General features: G+C 39.8%; 1 protein-coding gene across 10 annotated transcripts in view; it reads left to right on the top strand.

The window, feature by feature from the left end:
- LOC105482381 (sarcoglycan delta) overlaps positions 1 to 26988 on the top strand; it is a 1038167-nt gene that overhangs the window by 684857 nt on the left and 326322 nt on the right. Inside the window, exon 2 of one of the 10 annotated variants that reach the window (XM_071098160.1) lies at positions 4708 to 4816. The exons of the other annotated variants lie outside the window; for them this stretch is intronic. Coding sequence (XP_070954261.1) covers positions 4742 to 4816 — 75 coding nt within the window. The 5' untranslated portion in view covers positions 4708 to 4741. The remainder of the gene's footprint in view (positions 1 to 4707; positions 4817 to 26988) is intronic. 10 annotated transcript variants of the gene reach the window in all.

Raw genomic sequence — 26988 nt, 5'->3', positions numbered from 1 at the left:
TTCCCCTCTCCAAGCCTTTCAATGGTAAACCTCTGCATTTTATTCCCATGGGACTTCTGCTGGCTACAAAATCTGGGGGCAAATAGAACCTTAACAATTGTATACTTCTGCAAAATATATCCCTATTTGAAATTGTGCCACAGAGGGCTTGCCCAAAGGTGGAAAGTTGCAGAAATTCCTGGTCTTTGTCTTACTGGTTAGGGGAGACATTCATATATCCCCAAACTAGGGTTTCTCTCCTCATTCAGAGACTGGATGCCTACCCCAGAGACTTAGTAAGAACATTAAAACTCCTACTTTTGAAGAACTGGGACTAACTCCAGAAGGTTGTAAGTCCGAAGACATCTGGTAGTTATAGTATTGTTTGCTTTGTTAGCTGCAGTCCCCAACCTTTTTGGCACCAGGGACCAGTTTCATGGAAGACATTTTTTCCATGGTCAGGGCAGGAGGCCGGGAAGGCTGGGGGTGATGCTAGAAGGTTTCAGAATGAAACTCTCCTACCTCAGATCATCAGGCATTAGATTTTCATAAGGGGCATGCAACCAGAATCCCTCGCATGCACAGTTCACAGTAGGGTTCATGCTGCTCTGAGAAACTAATACCGCCACTGATCTGACAGGAGGCAGAGCTCAGGCAGTAAAGCTCACTTGTCCCCTGCTCACCTCTTGCTGTGTGGCCTGGCTCCTAATAGGCCACAGGCTGATACAGGTTTGTGTACCAGGACTGGGGACTCCTGGTATATAGCGTAATGACTAAGAACAAAGAATCCAAAGCCAGGTTTCATGTGATCTTGAGCAAGTGATTAAATTTCTCTGTGCCTCAGTTTCTTCATGGTAACAATTCATACATTAGAAGGTTGTCATATGACTAAATAATAGTGGCTGGTATATATTATGTTACACACACACAGAGCCTTATGCCACATGCTGACAATGGGGTTCCATAAGATTATCGATGGAGCTGAAAAATTTCTATAGCCTAGTGATGTCATAGTCGCCATCTTAGGGTATTGAAACATATTAGTCATGTGTTTGCAGTGATGCTGATGTAAACAAACCTACCATGCTGCCAGTTGTATAAAAGCATAACACATACAATTATATATGGTATGTAATAATTGATAATGATAACAAATGGCTATGTTATGGTTTATGCAATTACTATACTATACTTTTATCATTTTAGAGTGTATGCCTTCAGTTTATTAAAAAAGTTACATTAAAACAGCCTCAGGCAGGCCCTTTAGATAGGTGTTTCAGAACAAGGCATTGTTATTACAGGAGATGACAACTTCGTACATATTATTGCCCCTGAAGATCTTCCAGTGGGACAAGATGAGGATGTGGAAGACAGTGATGTTGATGATCCTGACCCTGTGTAGGCCTAGGCTAATGTGTGTGTCTGTATCTTGTTTTTATCAAAAAGTTTAAAGTGGGCCAGGCACAATGGCTCCTGTCTGTAATCCCAGCACTTTGGGAGGCCGTGGTGGGTGGATCACCTGAGGTCAGGAGTTGGAGACCAGCCTGACCAACATGGTGAAACCCCGTCTCTACTAAATACAAAAAATTAGCCGGATGTGGTGGCTTATACCTGTAATCCCAGCTACTTGAGAAGCTGAGGCAGGAGAATCACTGGAACCCACAAGGCAGAGGTTGTAGTGAGCCAAGATTGTGCTATTGCGCTCCAGCCTGGGCAACAAGAGTGAAACTCGGTCTCAAAAAAACAAACAAAAAGTTTAAGGCATATAAAAAAAAACACTTTTAATAAAACTTATAAGGGTATAAAGAAAGAGAATATTTGTGTACAGCTGTATAATGCATTTGTGCTTAAGCCAAGTTTTACAAAAGAGTCAAAATGTTTTAAAAAATTAAAAGTTGATAAAGTAAAAGTTATAGTAAGCTAAGATTAATTCATTATTGAGGATAAAATTTTAAAATTAGTGTAGGCTAAGTGTACAGTCTTTATAAAGTCTACAGTAGTGTCCAGCAATGTCCTAGGCTCTTACATTCGCTCGCCACTCACTCTCTGACTCACCCAGGGACAGAAACTTCCAGTCCTGCAAGCTCCATTCAAGAAAGTGCCCTATACAGGTGAAACTTGTATTTTAAATCTTTTATACCATACTTTTACTGTGTGTTTTCTGTTTAGATACACAAATACTTCCCATTGTGTTACAGTTGCCTACTGCATTAAGTACAGTAATGTGCTATACAGGTTTATAGCCTACAAGCAATAGGCTATGCCCTACAGCCTGGGTGTGTAGCAGGCTCTACTATCTAGGTTTGTGTAAGTACACGCTGTGTTAGCACAATAATGAAATTGCCTAATGATGCATTTGTCAGAACACGTGCCTATTGTGAAATGATGCATGGCTGTATATACAGTCAACCGTCTGTATCTGTGGGTTTCCCAGCTGTGTATTCAATCAGCCACAGATAGAAAGTATTCAAAAAAAAAAAAAAAAAAAAGGATAGTTGCATCTGTACTGAACATGTACAGACTTTTTACTTGTCATTATTCCCTGAACAATACAGTGTAATAACTGTTTACACAACATTTGCATTGTATTAGGCATTAAAAATAATATAGATGTGATTTAAAGTGTATAGGAAAATGTATGTATATTATATACAAAGACTACACCATTTAATAAGGCACTTGAGCATCTGTGGATTTGGGTATCTGCAGGGAGTCCTGAAACCAATCTGTTGCAGATACTAAGGGATGACTCTAGATATACACATGTATACTTGCTAGTACTATCATTTTTTGAAATTTTGTAGGGCAAAAAATATCATCCAAGTCTAATATTTTCTTTTTTGTTGAAATTTTGTTCTTAAATTTTGGACAAGAATAAACTAATGCCTTGTGAAATGTTGCTGTGGTTTCATAGGAAGTTGTTTGCTGTGCCACCTTTTAATTCATAGTTAATGTCTACAGCTTTGTATAAACTGTTTGAAAAGGTGTTGCAACTGGCCCCTGTTAGCAACTTTAGTTATTTTAGCACCATGTATATTGAATGTATTAGGAGTTTCTCAAATGCAAGAAATATTAGGTCACACTGATAAAAGACTTACCCTTTTATGGCTCCTGTTTCAGACTCTAAGACATTTGCTGTCTTGCAGCGTTACATTATCATCTCAGTATAACAGTGATAGATAGCAACAAGACACTCATATCTACCCCATCCACACATTCAACAAGCATTTTTTGAGGTCCAGACATCAGGAATAAAGTGGTGAAGAATGGATAGGGTCTTCAACCTCTTAGAGCCTACAGTCTGGTGGGACAGGTAGACACTGAATACATGTGGCAAAAGGAAACTGTGTAGTAGTAAAATGGGAAAAGTTTGCTTGTGCGCCATGAGGGTGTGGCTCACTTCTTCAGTGCCTACTGTTCAAACCTCTAAGGGGAGCATACAGATAGGCAGGTTGTAGAGCTCTGACTCCATGGCAGTGCCTAGGGGTAAATGTTTACAGTCAAAGCCCTGGGTGGGGGTGTGTTACAGGGTGAACTTTTAGTTTAGCCATCATAGGCAGCTTGTGTTAGCTCAGTTAGACCCCTGCCTTATCACAAGGACAGAAGGCTTTCTGTATCCCAGGGTTCTTGCCTTGGTGTACTGGAAGAATCAGATCACATGTGGGCTTGGAGAATTAGTGCAAGTTTAATTCAGTGGGAGCAGCTCTCAGCAGATAGGGTAGCCAGAAGGCAGATGGTTTTCCCCTGGAGTCGGGCCACTTGGTGGCCTGTGCTCTCCTCCAAGTGCCCCAGCCAAACTTTGCATCTTACTGCCGGTCGGTGACCTGTCGGCATGCTAGTGCCTGTCGGTGCATTCCTCAACATCCAGCCACCCATGTGCTCCTCTAGACATCCAGCCACCCGTGTGTCTGCCTGCTAGCTCTCAGGGATTTTTATAGGCACAGGATGCGGGCCTGCCGGGGAAATGCAACATTTGGGTAGGAAAACAAAAATGCCTACCCACACCTAGGTCTGTGGGCACAGGCCCAGGGTTGGAACCCTAGCCAGGGACCATGCCCTCCTCTACCCAGCACTTCCCTGCCCCGCTTCCATTTAAAGGGACCACACCCTTCCCTTCTCAGCACTTGCCTTCTGTATCAGTAGGGAAACAAAAGACAGGGACAGGATAGACCTGCCTGAATAAATGAAATGTAATTAAGCGGTTCCTTTACTATGTGGTGATCTAAGACCTCAAATGTTAGGGGTATTTATTTTCACAAGAGTCCTATAGACTACATTCATACAAGCTTCACACTGTTTGTGGTGCAGTGAAGCCAGCTCATACTGGCTCATGAGAGCCAATTGTTAAATTTTCAAGAATTTTACCAATAAGTCAGTTGTTAAACAGCTATTACTAAAATTAAATTATGTATAAACATACAGTTAAATAAATTAAAAGATAATAAATACTCAAAACTCATTTCTTCCTACATTTTATGGTTATTGATGCTCTTGCTATGATTTATTGTATCTGTATAGCAGTGGAAGCACCACATGATAGTGTGCTCCTGTGCATCTCTTCTCAGCTCCGTGTAGAGTGAAGTCGTTAATAGGTTGAAATTAGCCATAGTGAGAGTATTTACACCACAGGAATTAGCAAGCACTACAAATTAAGATTGTCCATCTCCTAGAGCCATTGGTAAATATTTACTAACAAAGGGCTGTCTTACTGCAATGTTTGACATCTAGAGCATCCATCTGCCTCTGAGATTTGACTATTCAGATGTTGTGGGATGAGCTGAGAGGAGCCAGAACCAGGAGCCAGGTGACTCAGATTCCAGTACCCACTTTGCTACTGGTAAGTTTTGCACTGTGGGTATGCCACTTAACAAAGGTCAGTCCTTGACACTCAAAAGAGATGGATAAGACCTGATTCTTGCCCTGAAAAAGGCCATATTCTAAGCAGTAAAAGAAAAAGATACATCTAACTAATTACAATCCATTGTGATTTAATGGTGCTTTGGCAGTAAGATGAGTCTCATATTGCACACTTGGGAGGAATTCATGAGAATACAATACGTGATGTGGGAACTGAGCAGAATGCTTTGGCACACAGTAGGTGGAGGAGAACCTTGGCAGGTTATTATTTAGTCATGTCTGGATCAAGGATGGGAAGCTTTTCTTGGAGGGTGAGGGAGTGGTAGTAGTGGGTGACGTATGTTTATAAATTAAGATCAGATTGTGATAAGCAGTTGTGTAATGCCAACAGAGTTTATAAATTATTTTTTATGCATTGAGTAATGATCTCTTCAGTATTTTGAACATAATAGCTCCAATAACTGAAGAAGGGATAAGTTAAAAGGATTAATATATCAGAAAATACCTGGAAAACCAATTTGGGATTTAACATGATGGAGAAGAGACATTACGAGAGATTGTAAGAGGGAACCTGTACTAGACAGTTGATAGTGACCATCACTTATCCACAAAAAAGGACAATTATTACATCTATGATCAGGGCCCTAATTCAACTACTTAAGTTTCTAGACATTTTCACTTTTGGGGGCCCCTTCCTCCACAAAAATATGTATACGTATTATATTTTGCAATTGTGTTGGTATTAAAAAGTAATATGTTAATGTGATATAAAGTATTTTCTTTGACCTAAATGTCTTTTTTTTCCTTCCAATTTTAAAAGAAATTAAAATATTTGTGTTTTAATTTCATTCCCCTAAAAATATTGTGGCCCTTGGCTTTGTGCCTGCTGTGCTTTAATGGATAAGTCAATTCTGTCTCTGACTCTTTCAAAAAGTTGATAGCAAATGAGGGAACAGTTGGGTAAGCTATTGGAAGGAGAGGAAACACTGTATAGACATATAGTCTTTTGAGAATTCATATTGGCTAGAACAGGCTTACATAATCATATTGCATTAGTTACTTCCTTTGCTATTGGCTTTATCAGTGGATTTAAAAATCACAATACTGGCCGTATCTGTCCTTAATTTACTGAATGACAGGATGTGTGTGATTATGCAGGGTATGTGCAAGGTAAGTGTGTGTGCATTGTGGAAATGAGTGAATGCTAAACAAATGGGAGAAGCAAAGGCTATTTATTCTGAGCTTGCTATCGCAAGAGAGTCAAACCATCACTTTCATTTTGGCAGAGACTCAAAGGCAGGCAGAGGGCTTTATAATGGACAAAAGGGAAGACTTTAGGAAAGCCTTGCTTGGAGGCTGTGCCATGGAGAAGCTAGATGCAGCTAACTAGGACTGAGGCACCCTATGTGATTAGTTAGGATGCATATTTGGCTTTCTCTGGTTGGTCCTAAGTTGGAAGCTGAGACAAAATTAGGGAAGCTGTCAGTTATTTATCACGTCCTGGACATTTTAGGCCAGATTGTTAGAGTTATTGTTTAGCTTCCTGGATAGTCAGTAGAGACAGTAGTCTGGCTTCCTGCGAGTCTGACTTTTAACTGACTGGCTTCATGAGTTGTTTATTGTAGATGAGGGAATGGTTTTCTGGGAAGGCTGCTAGATTTTGTGGGACTCAGTTCTGTTTTAGATATGGTCTGACCATCATCCATTTGTATATTCAGTCTTTCAACATGTACCAAGCTCTGTGCTAAACTTTACATCTCATCCTCTTCGTAATCCTGTGAAGAAGGTACTCTAACATTTGCAGAGAGAAAATGGATCATTAGAGAGGTTACGTGATTTGTTAGGAAGAGGCAGAGCCTGGTTTCAGACACATATATGTCTATCTGTAACCTGTGGGCTTCACCACCATGCTCTACTGGGGTACAGCTTCCTTCGTTGCAAAATGAAGAGATAAACTAAGATAACCTCTAGAGTTCCTTCTAGTTCAAATTTGCTAATTCAAAACTTGACACAAGGAGTCACCCTTCTTAGTTGTGACTGTAGTTGGTCTACCAGAGCAACTATTTACTGCCAACACAATGATACTATGAGTTTAATTTTGGCATATCCACGGGACCTTGAATATGTTCATATTTCTTTACTTAGAATTTTGAAAACTCAGAAGAACTGAAGTCAAGCTACCTGGGTAACTGAACCCTTTTTATGAAGTAAGCCCTGGAGGAGTTATGCTTCCACACTCTCCCCACCACAGCAATCCATTTTCCCCTGGAACGATTTAATTTCATGCACAGAGAGAGATTCAGCGTAGGCGAAGAGAATGCACTATCATGTCATTCAGTCATGTGTGCGATTTCTCAGCTTCTCCCCAGTGCCGTAGAAATGATTAATTCCTTGGGAAGGAAGCCAAGAAAATCATGAAAATAGCAAAAATATTTCGACTGCAATTGTAGAGCACATAAACTTGTCAGTGGAGTGATGAGAAAACTGCTGGGTTGCCTCTCATTAGCAGCAAAATATTTTATTTATATATGTGGTTTTTTGTGTGTTTTTATTGTTGCAGGGTGGAGGGTATCAGGAGGGTTTGGGGCTTAGGTAAGCAGGGTTTTGGAGAGAAAATATTTCATGCCCTTGTTGGACTTCACAACCGAGGGATGCTGAGCTTTTTGCCAACAGTATTGATTGGTTAACATGTTTTGAGTGTTCCCCGGTGTGGAGCATGGTAGGGTAGTTTACAACGTGTGACTTATTGACCCCTGGACAGTATTGTTGAAGCTGTTTCAAGAGGCAGGCATGTGTGAGAGACAGAAAAAAGAGTGTGTTCTCACAATAATAATGGTAGCTTATACTGCCTGACATCTTAGAGTATGGCAGGCCTTCTGCTAAATGCTGACCATGCACTATTTCACTGAACCTTCACTGGAACTTAGAAGGACCTACTATCATGATTTCTATTTTGAATAATTGAGGTGATGTAATTCACCCATGCCTCCAGGTAGTAAGAGATAAAGCTGGGGCTCAATCGCAGTACTCTGACTCATAAGCCTAAACACTAACTATTAGGACCTACTCCCTCTCAGAAACAAAGACAACTGGGGCCCAAAAAGGGCTTTACAGATATTTTGGTCTGAGGCTTTCAGGATCTATTTCTAGGAGGCTAAAGGGTTGCAAAGGAGCCCTGGAGGAAAGAGTATTGATCAGGTTCTCATCCCCGCATCAACCTGAGCAGGCTGGCATTTGGATGATATATTCAGTATCTGGACTTCCTGTAAGATCTCCTTTGGAGAGCTTATTCCAAAAAAGGAGTAGGGAGAGAATGAAGTTTGAAAGAAAACATTTTTTTTTTCTTTGTTTTAGGGCAGTCGATCTGCAAACTTTTTCTATAAAGGATCAAAGAGTAAAAGTTTTACACTTCAAGGTCCACAGATCATTTCAATTGCATATTCCTTTTTGTTTTGCTTTTTATACACCTTTAAAAATGCAAAAACTATTCTTAGCTCACAAGCTGTACAAAAACAAACCCCAAATTGGATTTGACCCACAGGCTATAGTTTGTCCTTTTTGTTCTAGAGGACAAATTCAATGTTAAGAGAAAGAAAGTGATTTGCCTGAGGTTACACAGCCGGGACCAGAACTCAGATTGTCCAGAACAGCTTTACAGGCCCTGTTGACCACACTGGGCAGTTAGACGTTCACTGTGACCTACGGCATGCCAGACACAGTGCTAACTGCTTGGAAGATTAACATGTGGGAAAAGCACCCCTGTCTCCCCCAGCAGCTTAGAGTCTGTGGAGGGATAAGTCTTAAATGTATGGTAAGTTAATCAGCCACACAGAGCCCTCCTCAAAGCAGTACATAAGTCATTGCCAAACAAGTGACTGAAATTTTAAATGCCGAGTTCCAAGGAAGCAGGGTAAAATGATTTTTGACAGCTCCCAACCAAGAGCAGGCGCAAATTTGGTAAGTTTCTGGGCAAAAGGATCTGATGTTCTCCATCTCTCTTGCCTACTGAAAAAATGGGTTTGAATCTGTCCTGAGGCTGATAAAGAGGCAGGATTTATTAACGTAGTGCCCTTTGTTTCTGCGTCAGCATCCAAACCTTTTTAACCCCTTTTTACAAGTGTTCCAGGCAATTTAAAAGTTGTCCCTATAGGCTGGATACATCTCCCCCAAGGCCTTGCCTGAAGTTCCCTCGTTGATTATTCCTTCTGCTTAGGCATTGGCCTTTGGTTTAATGTGCAGATGTGTCATCTATGAGACCTGACAGTCTGAAGTGATAGAATTGTGGGTATCATTCACGTGCGAGTGTTCATCAGAGTAATATCATGATCCAGCTAAGTTCTAAAAGGAAGTGCAGGTAAGTTTTACTTGAAGGAAAAAAGCAGTGGAAAACTTGGAATGAAGAATGTGTGGGCAGAACAAGCCTCCCTCTAGGTTTGTTGAGGAATCTATTTAGAATCAGAAAGGCTTGTTGGAGGAATGTCTATCTAATGTTCCCTGAACATCTGATAGACAATTGAATGAAATGATCTATTAGTGTTTACCCAGCTCTAGTATTTTATTACTAAGATTGTTGGGAGGGGAGCAGGTGATAAAGGATCCTAGAAAACAAACTTCTTTCTTTATAGTTATTCATGGTAAAGTTGGCTATTCACCAAAATAATGGGTGCCTTCCTTCCATAATGTGGAGTTGTTGCTGGCAGGTGGTTACACACCCAGAGACTACATTTCCCAGCCTCTCTTGCATTCAGATGTGACTAAGTGCATAGTTCTCACTCATATAATATAAATGGAAATAATAGGTACCACTTATATGCCTGGCCCATGAAATTGCTTTACCTATACTTCCCCATGCTCTTTTCCTCTTCTAACTTGCTGGACAGAGGACTTCTAGGGTAACCTTGAACATCATATATCGAGGGTGGCAGAGCCCACATTAGCTTGGATCCTATACCTCTTTGGGTATGTTGTCTAAAATGGTAGGCACTAGATACATGTGGCTGCTACATTAATATTAAACTCCACTTCCTCAGTCATACTAGGCATGTTGTAAGTGCTCAATAGCCAGGCGCATGCAACTAATTGGCTACCATATTAGATAGCACAGATGTAGAACATTTCCATTATTTCAGAAAGTTCTATTTGGATTGCTATGGTCCATTGTATATGGGTTTTTATGTATTTTAACATTTATTGTTGTAATAGTTGATCTATTAATATTCCTGTTAATACAGAGATAAGTACAAGATTGACAGAGGGTTTGTTGACCCCCAAAAGACAAATATTTGTTGGGAGCCCACTTTGTGTTAGGTAGTCTTCTAGAGTTTGGGGAGTTGTCGGTAAATACAACAGACAAAATTCCCCATACTCAGTGAGCTCATTGTTATAGCCATGTGACTTAGCTATAGGATTTCTCAAGGTGCAAATTTGGGCAAATCTAGGTTTTTTAAAATCCATTATAGCAGCAATATGCTCTATAACCAGTTTTTCAAATTTCAGCTACATTCTAAGCAGCAGGTCCACCAAACCAGAAGCCTGCCTTTAGGAGTCCAAAAGATCAGAGGACCTAATAGTTCTGTCGGTGAGGATGTCCAGTGTGGCTTTACTGGCCAGCTTCCTTGGTGACCATGACCTTTCCAGGGCTCTCGTACTTGGGGCTTCCTGAAAGTGTGTCTGAGTGGAGTAGTCTTATTACATCTGCTGGAGGCAGATGCTTTCATTCCCTTGGTTAAGACAACGAAGACAAGAGAAAGATGAAAATAGCTTTCAAAGCAAATTAATGACCCAAGTAATGCTGAATTGTCCATTTCCCTTCTTAATGTGCCCTGCCTTCTCCCTACACTGTGTGAACTTCACACATAACATTCTCTACACGTTCATTGTTTGTCTTTCTTCCTTACTGGACTGTACGTCCTAGAGAAGAAGGGATTATGTCTGTCATATCTAACATCATATTTCTGGGGCCTGGAACATAGTAGAATACAAGAAATATTTGTTCCTGTCACTATGTATTGACCATCATGTGATAAAAATATTTTTGCTTTTTCATAATCTGGTATAGCAATTTCTAATGTGTAAATGAAAGTTAATAGGTATTCCATAGAGTCTATGGAAGTTAATAAACGTTACATGAAACAGGGTGAGGAGGGTAAGTAAGGCTGCTTTGAATAAATGTGTTTTGTTGCTGCAGGCTTTTCTGAACCACTCCTATGGTAATACAGTGGTTCTGCAGCTTCAGTGAGCAGCAGACTCACCTAGAAGGCTGTGAAAACACACATTACTGGACTCTGCCCCCAGAATTTCTGGTTCAATACTCTTGGTGTGGGCCTGGGAATTTGCATTTTAACAAGTTCCCAAGTAATGCTGCTGCTATTGGTGAGAGCCAGCATGGAGGTATGTTATTGACACTTGGAGAAAATAACACAGTTTCCATAGTTTCCTGAAAGTGCTTGACTAAAAGTCTTCTTAAACTATAGTCCTGTCTGACTTGAGGATATGGTGACCTACTTTAGACTCAAGTGCCAATGAATTATAAATTAATGCATCCACATTTTAAAGGGGACATCTGGGCAGATAACTATTGAAGCATAAATAATGTGTTACTACTAATAGATTTTAGATTTCATTACAGAATAATAAGCACAAAAGTTTTGGGTGGAGTATTAAAAAAAAAAAAAAGGTCATCTACTCCTTCTAGTTATAAAATGAATTTGAACACAACCTATATTGCCTGGAAAAGAAAAGTTTATGTATGAAATCATTGAAATTACTATTGTTTAAAGCAATTCTTTTGCTTTGTATCTGCAGCTGTTCTAGTTTAAACACACATTGCTTGGCCCTGACAACATGCAGCTTTTTACTTCTTGGACTCTCCTATGATTTGAAATGTGTTATTCATAAGTTTGCTAAATTCCAAATATTTGAAAGAACAGATGTGGACCTAAAGGAATAATCAACTCTTGCTGATATTGCTCCAAAAGGCAGTATATAGAGTTGCATTAGAATGAAGAGCTGCATTTGACTCTTGATGTTTTGAGATGCTGGAATGGCGGAGTATCTGTAGGATAACCCAGTACTGCATGCCATTTTATGCTTATAAGAATGTTCATCATTCAGCTCAGTGCTGATTAACCTCCTAGACACTTCAGATAATATACAAAGTATATAAGACGTATTTCTTGCCCTCACAGAGTTTATAAGCTAATTTGGGAAACAAGACATACTCATGAAGTGATTAGAGCAGAGGTTTCCAAATTTATTTGCACAGTAACTTAAGTGAATATGCAAACAGAAATTAAGTTTCCCAGGACCCATGTGAGTCCTATTAAAGCAGCTATGAAAAGGGCAGTGCCAGATAATATGTATTTTTAATAAGTTCCCCAACTGAGGCTGATGACTAGGCAGAGCTGGAACCCACGGGCTATATTAACAATTATTGGATAGTAAAAGATGCTCTATCGTTCACTATTACAATAAATTCCTCTTAATCCAGACAGAATCTTCTGTATTCATTCAACATCTTCTGTATTCATTCATTCATTCATTCATTCAACTCTACTCTAGGTAGAGTCTGTACTATTTAATCTTGTTCTTTCACTGGCAGATGGAAGTGAAAAGTGGCAAAGCCGTGAAGGGCCCTTATTAGCCTAATTACAGAGGGCTGCCTAGTGTAGAGAGCTGCCATGCAGTTAAGAGACAATGAATAAATTGTCAAAAAGAAGATACTGTGACAAAGCCACAGGTGGTAGCATTTTACAACATTGGACCATAGTTGGCTAATTAGACATTTATTGAGAACTCACTATGTGCCAGGCACTGTGCAAGGTACTGGGGATATGATAAACTAAGTGGCCTCAACATTCATAGCCCCTACAGTCTAGTGAAGATACATATAGGAAATAAGTCGTCATGGTCTTTTCCCTCTTCTTAAAAAAAATTGTGATAAACTATACATAAATTCATGATTTTAACCATTTTCAATTATATAGTTCAAGTGACATTAAGTACATGCATATTATTGTCCAATCATCATTATCATCCATCTCCAAAACTTTTTCATCATCTCAAGCTGAAACTCTGTACTCATTATATAATAACCCCCACAAAACCTGGCAACCAGCAATCTGCTTTCTGGTTGTATGGATTTGACTACTCTGCCGACCTCATTTGAGTGAAATCATGCAGTATTTGCATTTTCGTGTCTGGCTTATTTCACTTAACATAATGTCATGAAGGTTTATCCGTATTGCAGTATGTATCAGAATTTCACTCTTTTCATACTGAATAATGTTCCATTGTACGTAGACACCACATTTTGTTTATTCTTTCATCTATCGACGGACATTTGGCTGTTTCTACTTTTTGTCTGTTGTGCATCATGTTGCTATGAACATTCATGCACAAATATCTGTTGGAGTCCCTGTTTTCCATTATTTGGGGTATATCCCTAAAAGTGGTATTATTGACAGTGAGTGTGAGACCTTGGTTCTTATCTTCTTGGTTAAAATAATTTAAGCAAGAGACACACAGCAAAGGAGATATGGCATGGAGCAATTTTTTTGCAAAAGAGAATGCACACTCTGAAGGTTAGGTGCAAAAGAGAAAGTACACTCTGAGAGATGATTCAGCGCAGCCTGCTCAAAATGAGACATCGTTGCCTGTTACTGGGGAAACTCCCTTTATGGGAGTTTTACATAATTATTCCTAAGGGAGGAGAAGAGGTGTTACCAGTAAGCATGTTCTGGGTGGCCCTCTGGATGCACATGTGCAGTAGCTGTACTTGCTTGTTCATACATTCATGAAGTTGCAAGAATGCTTGCATGTCTTGTTAACATCTTGAATCTCCACCCAGGGGTGTGTTTTTACTATTATAATAATCAAAGGGTCAGTCTGAAGACAAGTAATCAAAATGTGTGTGCTCTCTGCGGGGGAAAGTCCCTACTGAAGCTAGTTCTACTTGGATGAGCTTGACTATAATGTAAGCACTAGGTCTCTTTGTGTTGATGCGGCCACCATGGTTACCGTGTCCCTCAAATACGTGGTTACTTCCTTGACTATCTATCCTGCCTCAGTACTGCTGGATCATAGTGGTAATTCTACCTTTAATTTTTTGAAGAACTGCCACACTGTTTTCCCCAGCAGTTATACCATTTTATAGCCATGGTCTTTTGGTAAGATAGCAGAAGTCAGGTATTATTCCTGTGAGGAGTTTATGTTTATCCTAATTGTTTCAGAAATATGAAAGTTGACTACTTTGGGGCCACAGTGCGGCCCCAGTTCCCAAATCCACATCTCCTCCAACCCACCCTGCCACCTTTTCCTGTTTGTTCTTCTATCCATCCTCCCCAGTGAGGAAAAGCCACAGCAGTGCACTTCAGCTTTCAGCATAAAAGATCGAGACAAGCTCACGATCAGGTGCCCTGTAACGTGTTCTTAGAATCACAGTTCCTCTGTTCCTGGTACAGTTTTCTGTAATTCTGTTGCCATACCCCAAAGGAAAAGCTATGCTTTTAGAGAACTCGGGGTCTATTAAGGTTGAGAAAAGGCCTTGGGCATAGGCACTGGGGACTTCTAATCTCAACTCTGCTCCATATTGTGTGGCAGCCCCAGGCAGGTCATTTAACCTCCACAATTCCTCATGTTTTCTGACTCTCTGAGATGACTGTAATGACCTCCCTTTGGAGCTGGTGCTAAGGAAGCCGTAATGATAGACGGAGAAATGTTTGTGAGGTTTTGCCAGATGTTTCACTAGGCTGCAAAAGATTTGGACTTACTTGCTCTTGTGTCTTTGTGTGCACATCTAGAATTGGGGTCCCACATACCAGTCACATCATTACTCTCAGATCAATTCCCCACTGCCTTATGAGGATTGATCTAGGCCTTGATGTTAATCTCCAGCCTTTGAAGTTAAACATCTGGTTTATGGAGGTTTTTTCCTTTAGTTCTCTGAAAAGATAGAAAAGAACCTGGGAGAAAGGGGCATGATATTCCCTGACTTCTTTTTTTTTTTTTTTTTTTTTGAGTTGGAGTCTCACTATGTCACCCATGCTGGAGTGCAGTGTGATCTCGGCTCACTGCAACTCCCACCTCCCAGGTTTAAGCGTTTCTCTTGCCTCAGCCTCTCGAATAGCTGGGATTACAGATGGTGCACCAACATACCCAGCTAACATTTGTATTTTTAGTAGAGACAAGGTTTCATCATGTGGGCCAGGCTGGTCTGGAACTCCTGACCTCAAATGACCACCCAGCCTCAGCCTCCCAAAGTGCTAAAATTATAGGTGTGAGCCACTGTGCCTGGCCTTCCTGAAATCTCTTTCATCCAGAATACTCGCGCACAAATATTCTTAAGAATGTTGTTCCCATTCCCTTCATCAGCTTACCTGTATGTATGTATGTGTATATAATGTCATCTTCACAGGCATTCTCTCTGTTTGTCCCACACTATCTTTGATGCAGAACTTCTTCGTATTTGTCAGGGAAATGCCAGTCTCACAAAATATTAGAGAGAAATGCAGATTCTACTGAAGATTTCATAGGGGAGCCAGAGCAAGAAGTTCACCTCTCACCTCCTGCTGCAAATATCTTAACATTTTCATTGATGTATCTTTCCTCCTAAGTCAGTGTTTCTCTTCTGAATCACTGTGGGGGTTCCCTGCCTCTGCCTTTCACCCCTAGTACATCCAGAATATTTTGTCTTATTTCTTCCGTCCTGCATTTCACCTTTTAAACCTCAAATTCCTCCTCCCTCCCCATGTCATACAGAGCAGCTGCCTGACCAGCTTCTGTCTCAAAACACTTTATATGTATACCCTTTCTCAAAATGCAATGGTAGATCATATATGTTTTTCTTTTACTGATGGAAAAAATGAGTTTTCTATAACAACTGAGATAAATTTTGTATTTCAAGAATTTTAAAAGATATTCTTTAAAATATTTTGGTATGAATTTGGCGCTTTATTTCTTTGGAAGATGTATGTCAATGTAGACAGATATCTGAGATGGCCATCAAGATCCTTGCTCTCTGGAGTAAATACCTTATATCCTTTCCTCCCTTTCAGTGAGGGAGGAACTTGTAAATATGATGCGATGCCACTTCTGTGATTATGTTATTGCCTAAGGGATTCTGCAGATGCAATTAAGGCTACTAATCAACTGATTTTGAGTTAATCAAAAGGGAGATTTTCTGGGAGTCACCAGCCTAATCACATAAGCCCTTCAAATCTGGGCATAGAGGTCACAGATGAAGAAAGTCAGAGAGTGGACGTGTGAAAAGACACACATGGCAAAGAACTGAGGTAGCTTCTAGGACCTAAGAGTGTCCCCAGGCACCAACTAACAAGAGAAAAGGAGCCTCCGAACTGGGAGAAAACTTTGATTTCAACCTTGTAAGACCCTCTTCAGAGCACCCAATTCTCTGCCTGGGCTTCTAAGGGACAGAAACCAGGCGATGATAAATAAATGTCACTAAATATATCATCTTCTACACAGCAATAGAAAGTTATTATGTGGACTTTATTTGGAGCTTGTTTCCCTTCCATTTTCGATGTTAGAATATTCTTGCTTTTATGAAATGATCGTCCTAGAAGAGGATAGCTTTTTCTATCTTAAACAACATCTTCTTTATTTAGCAAAAAAGTTTACAAACCCATGTCAACGCTCCCTGCCTTATAGAGTTTGTTTGGGAATTTTAGTAAACAGTGAAATTGCCAAATCTAGAAATCACAGATTGAAAATACCTCCTTTTCCCGTCTGTCATCTAAATTTTACTGCTCTCCCAAGCTCTTTTCAAGGCAACTTCTTCAGGGGTTTTGTGGTATTTTCTGCCTCTGAGAAATTGTCTTGCTCTTAACAGTAAGTTCTTAAATTCTGTGCCTGAGTAGTAACTTTAATTTGTTGTCAAGATGGTTTTGAGTCCTGTGCTGTTTCGTTTCCCACTTTTTGTCTTGCCTTCCTGGCTATAGGCCTGGGGCAGGACCACAGTTTCAAGCTCCTGAGTCTCCTGCTGAGTCTGGCCAGATACCTGAGGCCCAGTGGGTGCTCCCACATCCTTTTGGATTGATTGATTTTACAAGGCAGGGGCTAAAGCTCCCTGCTAAATAATTGATCAACACACCTTTTGGATTTTGTATCCACTCCTGTGTGTAGATATCACCTGCTGTATTTGGCCCCATCTTTGCTTAAAAAAAAAAAAAAAAAAGCCCTCTGGGCATAAATCCCTCTTTCAGAGAGAGAAATAATTTTAGCAGCAGCTGGTCCGTGGCATTAAAGATTGAATGACTGTAATGTGTTCAGACCATGGTTGGCTTGTTAGGAATTCTGTAAGGCAAGAAATAACCTGAGAGCCAGAGACCTTGGAGACTGCACGAAAAAGATTGTTGGTGGTGATGTCCTTCCTTGAAGCATCATGTTGTAATTCCTGGGCCATTAACACAGCTACCCTTCAATGGCTTCTCATTAACTGCAGGAGAAGCTCCAGCGTCTCTGTGTCACTGCCAGCTTCTCATCCCCTTCCATCCTCATTCCTGCTGCCGTCCTTGTGCAGTCAGTGGTAAGTTTTACTCACCTACTTGCTGTTCTCCTGTGCCCCCTCCTCTTCTCTTTATTTTGGTGCATCCAATTCCCTCTTTTGGAGTGAAGTTTCCTACAGGCTTTTCTCTAGTCTCGTTCACCCAGTGATTTCTACATGTGTCCTTCAAATCCATTCAAGTTTCACCTCCACACATCCTTCCCTGACCTCCCCAAGGAGTGGACTTTTTCAAAAGCACTTAGAGTGTTTTCCCTATGGTAAGCATTTTATACAAGTTCTCTTTCGGAATGCTCATAACAGCCTGATGAGGTAGACATTATCTGTTTTTACAGAGGATGAAGCTAAGGTTTAAGGAAGTTAAGTTACCTGCTGTATTAGGGTTTTCTAGAGGGAGAGAACTAATAGGAGATTATATATATATATATGTGTGTGTGTGTGTGTGTGTATATATGTGTGTGTGTATATATATATGTGTGTGTATATATATTTACACACACACACACACACACACACACACACACGAGTTTAAGTATTAACTTACATGATCACAAAGTCCCACAATAGGTTGTCTACAAGCTTGAGGAGCAAGGAGAGCCAGTCCAAATCTCAAAACTGAAGAACTTGCAGTCCGATGTTTGAAAGCAGGAAGCATCCAACACGAGAGAAAGATGTAGGCTGGGAGCCTAGGCCAGTCTCGCTTTTTCATGTTTTTCTGCCTGTTTTATATTCACTGGAAGCTTATTAGATGGTGCCCACCAGATTAAAGGTGGGTCTGCCTTCCCCAACCCACTGACTCAAATGTTAATCTCGTCTGGCAACACCCTCACAGACATACCCAGGAATAATACTTTGCATCCTTCAATCCAAGCAAGTTGACACTCAGCATTAACCAGCTACCACTCAGTAGCCTCCGTTTTTATGGCTACTAAGCCAGCACGTAAGCGTGGAACTGTTATAATCCCAACCCATGCTTATGATGTCAAGGCCTGTCTTTTAACCTCAGAGCTGTGGTGCTTCCTGGGCCCTCACAGTGCTTTATGCATTGTCTCTGAAGTAGCATTCTTCCTTTCCTATCGCTGTTGAGATCTGTCTCCCCCATTGGCCTGTGAGCCTTGGTGAGGGAGGGGATCGTTGTCTCTTCATCTGAACACATATCCCCAGAAACTCATAAAATGTTGAACAAACTTGAGCTTAATAAGTAAAGAATTTTTTAAAAACATTGCCAAAAGAAACAGAACTTGAAGAAAAAAAAACTTTAAGGGAAATTATAATCTACTCAGTTAAATTTTCTATGGTAAGGCCATTACTGGTTTCATGAGGAGTGCCTTGAGTTGAGCTTTTGTTTAATTGAAAGGAGAAGGAGATTTTTCAAGGAGAAATCCCACACGAAGTGGGGGAATAAAGGAGGAAGGGGAGTAAGTCTATTTCTCTCACAGGTATATGGTTTTTATTGTATCAGTGGTGTTTAATTTTGCTTATTTAATAATTATTGGATAAGGTCTGCTATATACCATTGTGGAGTGTTCAGGGGATTGGTTTTAAGACATTCTACTCCCAAAGCTCATTTTTACAAACTTTCCACCTGATGGTGTCATCTATAACACATGTGGAGGAGGAAGATTTTTTTCCTCTAAAGTGGAGGGTGATGGCATTTAATACTTGGTTTCGGGAATGTTCATATCTACCTCAAAGATGGTATTGTAAAGGAAGAGTAGCTGTGAAAAAGTGATGTTTACATTCTCATCTTAATATTGCTGTTGAATATGTAATTTGAGATTATAAAATTATAGCACATGCTACCAAAAATTTATTACTATCCTCTTAGCTCTTTTGTCTTTTCATCTTGAAGCATGAATGTTTCTTGAAGCTTTAAGCATTTTGCAAGGAATAAGAGGACATCCAGTAACAACAAAATGAGGAAGCCACGTTGCACTCCTTGGACCTGTACATACAGGACGTGTACTAGACGCAACCCTGAACAGCCTGGTTTAACCTAATCAGGCTCCAGTGCAAGAACCCATGTTGGATTTCATTTTTTTGATTTTTATTTTTTGAGATGGAGTTTTGCTCTTGTCACCCAGGCTGGAGTGCAGTTGTATGATCTCGGCTCACTACAACCTCTGCCTCCTGGGTTCAAGTGATTCTCCTGCCTCAGCCTCCCCAGTAGCTAGGATTACAGGCCCGTGCCACCACACCCAGCTAATTTTTGTCTTTTTAGTAGAGATGGGGTTTCACCATGTTGACCAGGCTGGTCTTGAGCTCCTGACCTCAGGTAATCCACCTGCCTCCACCTCCCAAAGTGCTGGGATTACAGGTGTGAGCCACCTCCCCCAGCCCCCATGTTGAATTTCATGTGCATATCACCCCTTGTCTTCTGCCAGCTTCCTCTTTGTCCCCTTTTTCCTCTATCCTTAGTCATCCTCTCTTTCTTTCCCATTCCCAAGGATGTTTTGCCTTCTTTTCCAAGGCTAAAGCCTCTGTGTCTAGGAAGAAGTTGAAATTGAGAGCTCTTCAGTCAGATTTACCACTTCCTGGTGACTTAGGCAAGTCCCTGGGCTTCTTCAAGTCTCAGTTTTCACACCTATAAAAAGGGGGATAACAGCCCCTCTGTGGCTCACAACTACAAGCTCTGCTGTTGTGTTTTTTCCCCGATGAATGGGGCTTATATTCTCCAGGAAGTAGGAAGACAAACACTGAACAGTAACATAGTAAAAAGTACTTACAAAAATATACTTAACGCTTCTTCATTCTTCAAAAAGAAGTGAGTTTCTTTGACTTTGACTTTGACTCTGTGTCTTAAGCCATGCTTGCTTTTTTGACTTTGGCTATATTGCAAAACAAAACAAAAAAAATCCTTATTTTCTGTCTCAGTGGCTTCACCACCCATTAATTCACTCCTTAATCTGCTACAAACCCCTTTTTTCCTTCCTTTCCTTAATTTCCAAGTTCAACACCCTTTGTTCATTTTTCTTGTCTTTGATGTCTCTGTAGTATTTTTACTGTAATGGTCAAACTTCTCTGTTTTAAAACCACCATGAACATTCTTCTCTTTGTTCTGTCCTAAAGGAGGGCTTCCTCCCTATTTTTGTTAAAGATAACACAGCTCTTCAGATCGCCCACGCTTCAGACCATATCATAAACTTTGAGTCACCCATCGCTTTTATTTGCTCCATCCCAAGCAATCCCCAGGCCCGGCTGGGCCCTTATTTGCAGCATACCCCTTTCCTTTCCTTGTTTCCTTCCCTTCTCTCATTATCACATTCTGTAGACAGATTAGTTGCATTGCATCTATGCCCAGCCTCAAAATAATTGTGTGGCCTTTGACAAACTACTTAGCTTGTCTGAGTTTTGGTTTCCTAATAGGTAATAGAAAAGTAATGATACTTTTTACCTCTAAAAGTTAATGTGAAGATTAATCAAAATAATGGATAAATAGTCCTATCTACTCCTATGCTAAATAGCTGACACATGGCAGCTATTAATATTATTTGTCTCACACCGTCCCAACCCCCTCATTAGGTTCTTTTTACTGGAACAAGGACCAGCAGTCATCTCATTTTCATCCTATTATTTTGCTTTCCTCCAGTCTTCTCTATCGAATACCGCAGAGCCCCTGTACAAATACTAGATCAATATTACCATTGCATAGTTGGGAAGATGTAGGAAGTAATATGTTACCACAAGAGTATGGGCTTTGGCTTGAATTTTTATTCTGTATCTTGATAGCCGAATAATTTCAATCTGGCTTCTGAACCTCACTAAGTTTCAGTTGCCTCATGTTGAAAATTGCAACACTTTCACAACTGCTAAGACATGGAATCAACTTAGGTGTCCATCAGTGGTGGATTGGATAGAGACAATGTGGTATATGGAATACTACACAGCTATAAAAGAGAATGAAATCACATCCTTCACAGCAGCATGGATGCAGTTGGAGGCCATCATCCTAAGCAGAACATAGGAAGAGAAGACAAAATACTGCATGTTCTCACTCATAAGTGAGAGCTAAGCATTGAGTACACATAGACATAAAGATGAGAACAATAGACACGGGGTCTACTGGGGAGCGGGGCAAAGACTAATACCTATTGGATACTATGCTCACTATCTGGGTAATGGGATCATTTATACCCCCAAACCTCAGTGTTGTGCAATATACCCATGTAACAATCCTGTGCATGTACCTCCTGAATCTAAAATGAAAGTTGAAATTATTTTTTTAAAGTTACAGCTACCATGCGGGGCTGGTGTAGGAATTAAAACTATCAAGCACCTAGCATTGTGCCTGCTACAGAGTTCCCAGTCAGTAAATGGTAACAGTTGGTGTTATAGCAGCCCCCTGCTCTCTTTAACCCCGAGAATGAACTCGTGAAACCTTTGATGTACAGTCAAGCTCCCCCATGGTTTAGCCTTTATCTCTACTTCCAGCTGCCATTGCTGTCTTACTTGCTAGTATCCCTTACATGAGCTATTAGACCCATGAAAGGGGCCTCATTTTTCTGTCTCTGTCCTGCTGTTTTTCCCACTCCTCTTTTCTGGAATCCCAATCCTCCCTTCTTGTTCTCCCTGGACAAGATCAACTGTCACTTCATGAAATGAAAAAACATACAAAGGATTTAAGATTGTTACTGGTCTAGACCTTATTATAACAGTCTGTAATTGGAACTCTTTCACATTTATTGTATAAATGCATGACTTTAGGAAATTATTCTACAGCCTTTGGTATTATTTTAAAATCATTGCTTTTACATGATTTGCCCCCTTGACGTTTTATTTCTTTGATGCCAAGTGTTGAGCAGTTACACAGTAAAAACTCAGTAAACTCTTATTGGTGATTTTCGAGGTTGATTTTCATGGAATTCATAGCTCATGAACCATCTGATCCTTAGGTCACACCATTTATTTCTTGGCCTCTGCACAGAACCTTTTTCTTCAAGATGTTCCATCTGCTTTGCAGAAATTAGCTCATGAGTCATTTCCTTTCCCCACCCTCCTTGTAAACTGTAGGAGCAGAAGGGCAGCCCCTTTGGAATAAGTGGACGTACAGGAGTCGCATGGAGCAGTAGGGAGTTAGAAACAGGCTCAAGTCTGTCAATTCCTAGTTCAGGGTTATTATCCCCCAAAACATTGAGAAATTAGGTAGGGACAGCTCTATTCAGTGGAAAGAAAGTGCTTTGGAGCCAGACATGACTGGGCTCAGATCCTGGCTCTGCCTGTTGTATGCTTTGTGATCTTTGGCAATACAGTTAACCTCTCTGGATCCTTGTTTTCTGTTTCATAAAGTGGGGATGGTAATATCTGCCTGCCAGGGCTATTGTACAATAAGATAAACTGTATGAAAAGACACTAGCATACTACCTAGCACAGAGCACTATTTCATAGTATTATTCTTCTGATCCAGAAGGGTTTCAGTGCCCTCCAAAGAGAACACTGCAGAAATTATTGATACATACACCAAAAACTTTGTAAATAACTTCTCAGCCACATTCAGGCTTGTTGTAAAATCATGTTTAAAAGTTGATTATTTTGCTCTTCTTGCTTAACAGGACGGAAACTTGATAAAATACACCTGTGAGTTAGGGTGTTTTTTGTTATTTCCTACCTGATGGCCAGAAAGAAAAGTCTGAAAATTACTTTTTTCTCTTTACTTTGAATTTTCAAGAGCCGATCAATTTTTATGTTCCCTAAAGAGGGGAACTCAATAAGGCAGTCTGGAATCCGGCTAATGATTTTTAGTCATGCATTCTAGGGTGGACCTTGATAGAATGTTTGTTCTATCTTTGTGTTTTATGTTCACTCTTTTAAACTGACTTTGGAAAACTGAATGTTGAAATTTTAGCCTGGGTAGGGGTCAGAGTAGCACCTGCTTGGCCACATCCTACCTAGGTGAGACACAGCAGTGCTGTAGCCTTGAGTTTCCTCATCATTACCATTCAGGATGGTTAGCATGAGCATCAGTTGACCAAACTTCCAAGAATTTCAAAGTGTAAAATTAGACCAGCTATATAAAAGTTCTTTAAAACACTGCAGTTGTATATGAATACAATCAATCAAATGGCTTTTTTCTACTTATGTTTATAAATGGGAAAATAACATAGTAATAGAAATAGCAACTGAGGGTAGCTATTTTTTGAGAATATTCTTTGTGCCCCAGGATCAAACTAATTTGAATCTCAAAAAATAAAATCCTACTGGATTAGGTTTTAGGTTTGTTTTGCCTTTTACTCATGAGGAAAATAAAGTTACTTTCGTCCATAGTCTTACTTGTAACAAACACAGGTGCCAGTACTCAAATGTGGAGAGACTGTCTCCAGAGTCTAAGAACTTGGAGATCATATAGAGAAATTGCTCATTCTAGTATTCATTCCTTAATGTGGCAAATATTTATTATTCACACTTATTATGTTCCAGGTGGTGCAAAGCACAAGAGATGGCAGAGTGAATCAGACAGGTTTGGTTCTTGTTCTCATTGAGGACACAGCCTTATAGAGTAAAATAATAAACATAGGAATGATGAAATAAAATAATTGCACACTAGTAAATGCTATAATTAAAAACAGGAGCTACTGAGATGGAGAGCAAAGGGTCAGGGGAGGGCCCTATTTGGGTCAAATATTCAAAGAAGGCATCCTGGGAGGAGTGACATTTATGCTGAGATGCACCAGATGAGAAGAAGACATAGGTGACATGTCAACTTAGATGTTACATAGGGATACAGAACTCAGGGAAGACCACACCTACCATACTACTTTAGACTATGAAGGCATTTCACCCTCCAAACCTAGAAGGCGAAGTGCAGGATGAAAGGTCGTGTCTTGCCGTTGAAACCTTGAACTTTGAGATAGGATCTCTCTCTGTCGCCCAGGTTGGAGTGCAGTGGCAAGATCATAGCTCACTGCAGCCTGAACGTCCTGGGCTCAAGCAGTTCTGCCTCAGCCTCCTGAGAATCTGGGACTACAGGCACATGCCACCATGCCTGGCTACTTTTTAATTTTTGTTTTTTGGTAGAGACAGGGTCTCAGAAATCTTGAACTTTTTATAGTAGTTGTTCAATCATGAGTTACCTCTTTCTTGAGCCTTCCAAACATGTAAAACAAACCTTTTCTTTGCTAGCCCAGACATTCGAAATGGATTTCTAATAGGTTAGCTTCCTTGGACTGAGGCTAGAAAATTGGGAAAATGATTTTTTTTTTCTTTTTTTTGTAATAGCAAGTGTCTTCACAGAGAGCTTAGGACTTGGAGATGGAGGACACGGTACTGAAGGTTTGGAGATGAAAGTCATACGAGTTGCTTTCCTTGAAACGGTGATACGGAAGAGACAAAACTGACTCATTTCAATTCAGGGAATGTACAGTTTCTTAGTTTGCAGAGAGGCTGAATTTTGAACTGTGCTCTGCACCCCATTTTCTCGGTTAGAGCATAACATGGTGTCTTGGCCACCCCTTTCTCTACTTCCAGGATTTCTGGAAGAAAAGTTAAAATACTTAAAGTAGCATTCAATATTTAACTATTAGAAAGCACTCAAGGTAAAACCCAGTCTGAAGTGGTTACACAAACATTTTATTGCATTTTCTAAAGCACAGTTCTTATACATCTCTACCAGGCTCAATCTTTAAATGCCTTTTGATTTCCTGTTTCTTGAAATTTATAATCTCAGCCTATAAAAATAATTTTAAATATCCATAAATTGGATATCAGTTAAATTAGAAAATTTTTACAAAACTTAATGATGCGTGTCTTTTAAAAAAATGAGGTAGATCTATATAAAATTATCATAAAAGGATATTGTTGATATAACATTGACAGGAAATAAAGGTTATGGAGGAAGAATTGGCACATGTTTTCTGTAAAGGGCCAGATAGTAAATATTTTCAGCTTTGCAGACCATATGGTATCTGTTGCAATTACTCATCTCTGCTGTTTTGGTGTGAAAGCAGCCACAGACACTATGTAAACAAATGAGTGTGACTGTATTCCAATAAAACTTTTCACAGGCTTTTACAAAAACAGGCAGTGGACTCACAGGCTGTACTTTGCAGATCCCATTATAAACTATGCAGAGTGGGAAATAATCTGTTATTAAACAACAATTAAATATTTGGAAGGATATGTACCAGACCGTTTCATGATCCTTTTATTCTAGAGATAGAATAACAGTGATTTTTCTAGCATTTGGTATGTTACAATGAGCAATGATTGCTTTTATACTGAGCAAAAACAATGAAGGCACTACTATTTTGATGAAAAATCAGATTTTGCACTATTCTAGGTAGCTTAGTCCTAATAAGTAATATTTAACTATAATTTTACTATGCCCTCAGAGCGGTTGCCAGTATTCTTTGGAGGCAGCAACCAGAAGTATAGAATTAAACATTCAATTTACACAAGAACAGAGTATAATTACCATCAGTGGTGGCCAAGTTTTCAGTCTTGAATGGATTAATATCTAGATATACAGTAAAGGTCTCTCTTTAGTTATATTCTATCTCATATTCTAGAAGAAGATGAATCTTAAAACAAACTCTTAGGGAATGAAAAACTTAAGATATAATTAAGCCAGACCAGCCACAGTTTTAAGGTATTTCTGTGAAACCCAAATTTTGCATTGTCAGAGCATTGCCTTGCTCTTGCATGATATTATCCTAGATTAGAAGGTACCCTTCATTTTTTTCCCATCATATGGCATTAATAAACACAACTGAAAGGAGAAAGCAGCTTATCTAAAAATCAATTTTTTATGATTATGTCTTTCACCTGATGGCAATGTTGAAGATGGGATTTGAGCAAGTGGTCTCAGGTGGGTGTGACAGCTCTGTAGGTCCCTACTGACCCTGAGGCACTCTGATTTCATGATTCAGCTGTTGATAGGATTCAGTGCTTTGCAAGGTTTAAATCCTTGACAGGTCTTGAGATGAAATGAGTGACCTTAATTCTGCATTTTAGATTCAATATCTGGGTGCAGTTGACCAAAAAAGAAAACTAAAGTGTAGCCTGAATTAGAGCTCATTTTAGTGAAAAAGGAAGCAGAAAGTAAACTCTTACGTATTCAATGGCCTGCCCTCTGCTTGATTCCAGAATGCCACGCCAAATATTTCTCCCACCTGGTAGCATTTCCATATTGGTGAATCCTGCTTTTGGTGGATTTGAAATAGGGGTTAAATAGAGCAAAACTATGTTTTCTAATTTATTCCTAATGAAGGGAAAGTCTCTTTAAAACTTTTAGCTAAAATAGGCTTAGTGTTTTCAAATACAGAAACATGGATTGGCAAATATATATTTAGTGAACACATATGTAGTGGTTCATCAAATTGCTGAAAAATTAATTAAACAATTTTTCTCTTAAAGCAGTTACAGTTATTCCACTGTCTTTCCACAGTTACAGTGAATTCTCTAATAAACACCGCTGGACATATAAATTTGTCCTCCCTTTAACTACCCTGGACAAATGTCTGGGAGGAAATGCTGATCAAGCAAGTGGATAAAGGAAACGAGCTATGTATGTTCTATGGAATACTACTCAGTTGTAAAAAGGAATGAAATAATGGCATTTACAGGAACCTAGATGGGATACGAGACTATTATTCTAAGTGAAGTAACTCAAGAATGGAAAACCAAACATTGTATGTTCT

Source organism: Macaca nemestrina, chromosome 6 (assembly GCF_043159975.1).
Source record: "Macaca nemestrina isolate mMacNem1 chromosome 6, mMacNem.hap1, whole genome shotgun sequence".
Lineage (NCBI taxonomy): Eukaryota > Metazoa > Chordata > Mammalia > Primates > Cercopithecidae > Macaca > Macaca nemestrina.
Note: the sequence above shows the minus strand (reverse complement) of the source record. Positions and strands in the feature narration are given on the sequence as shown.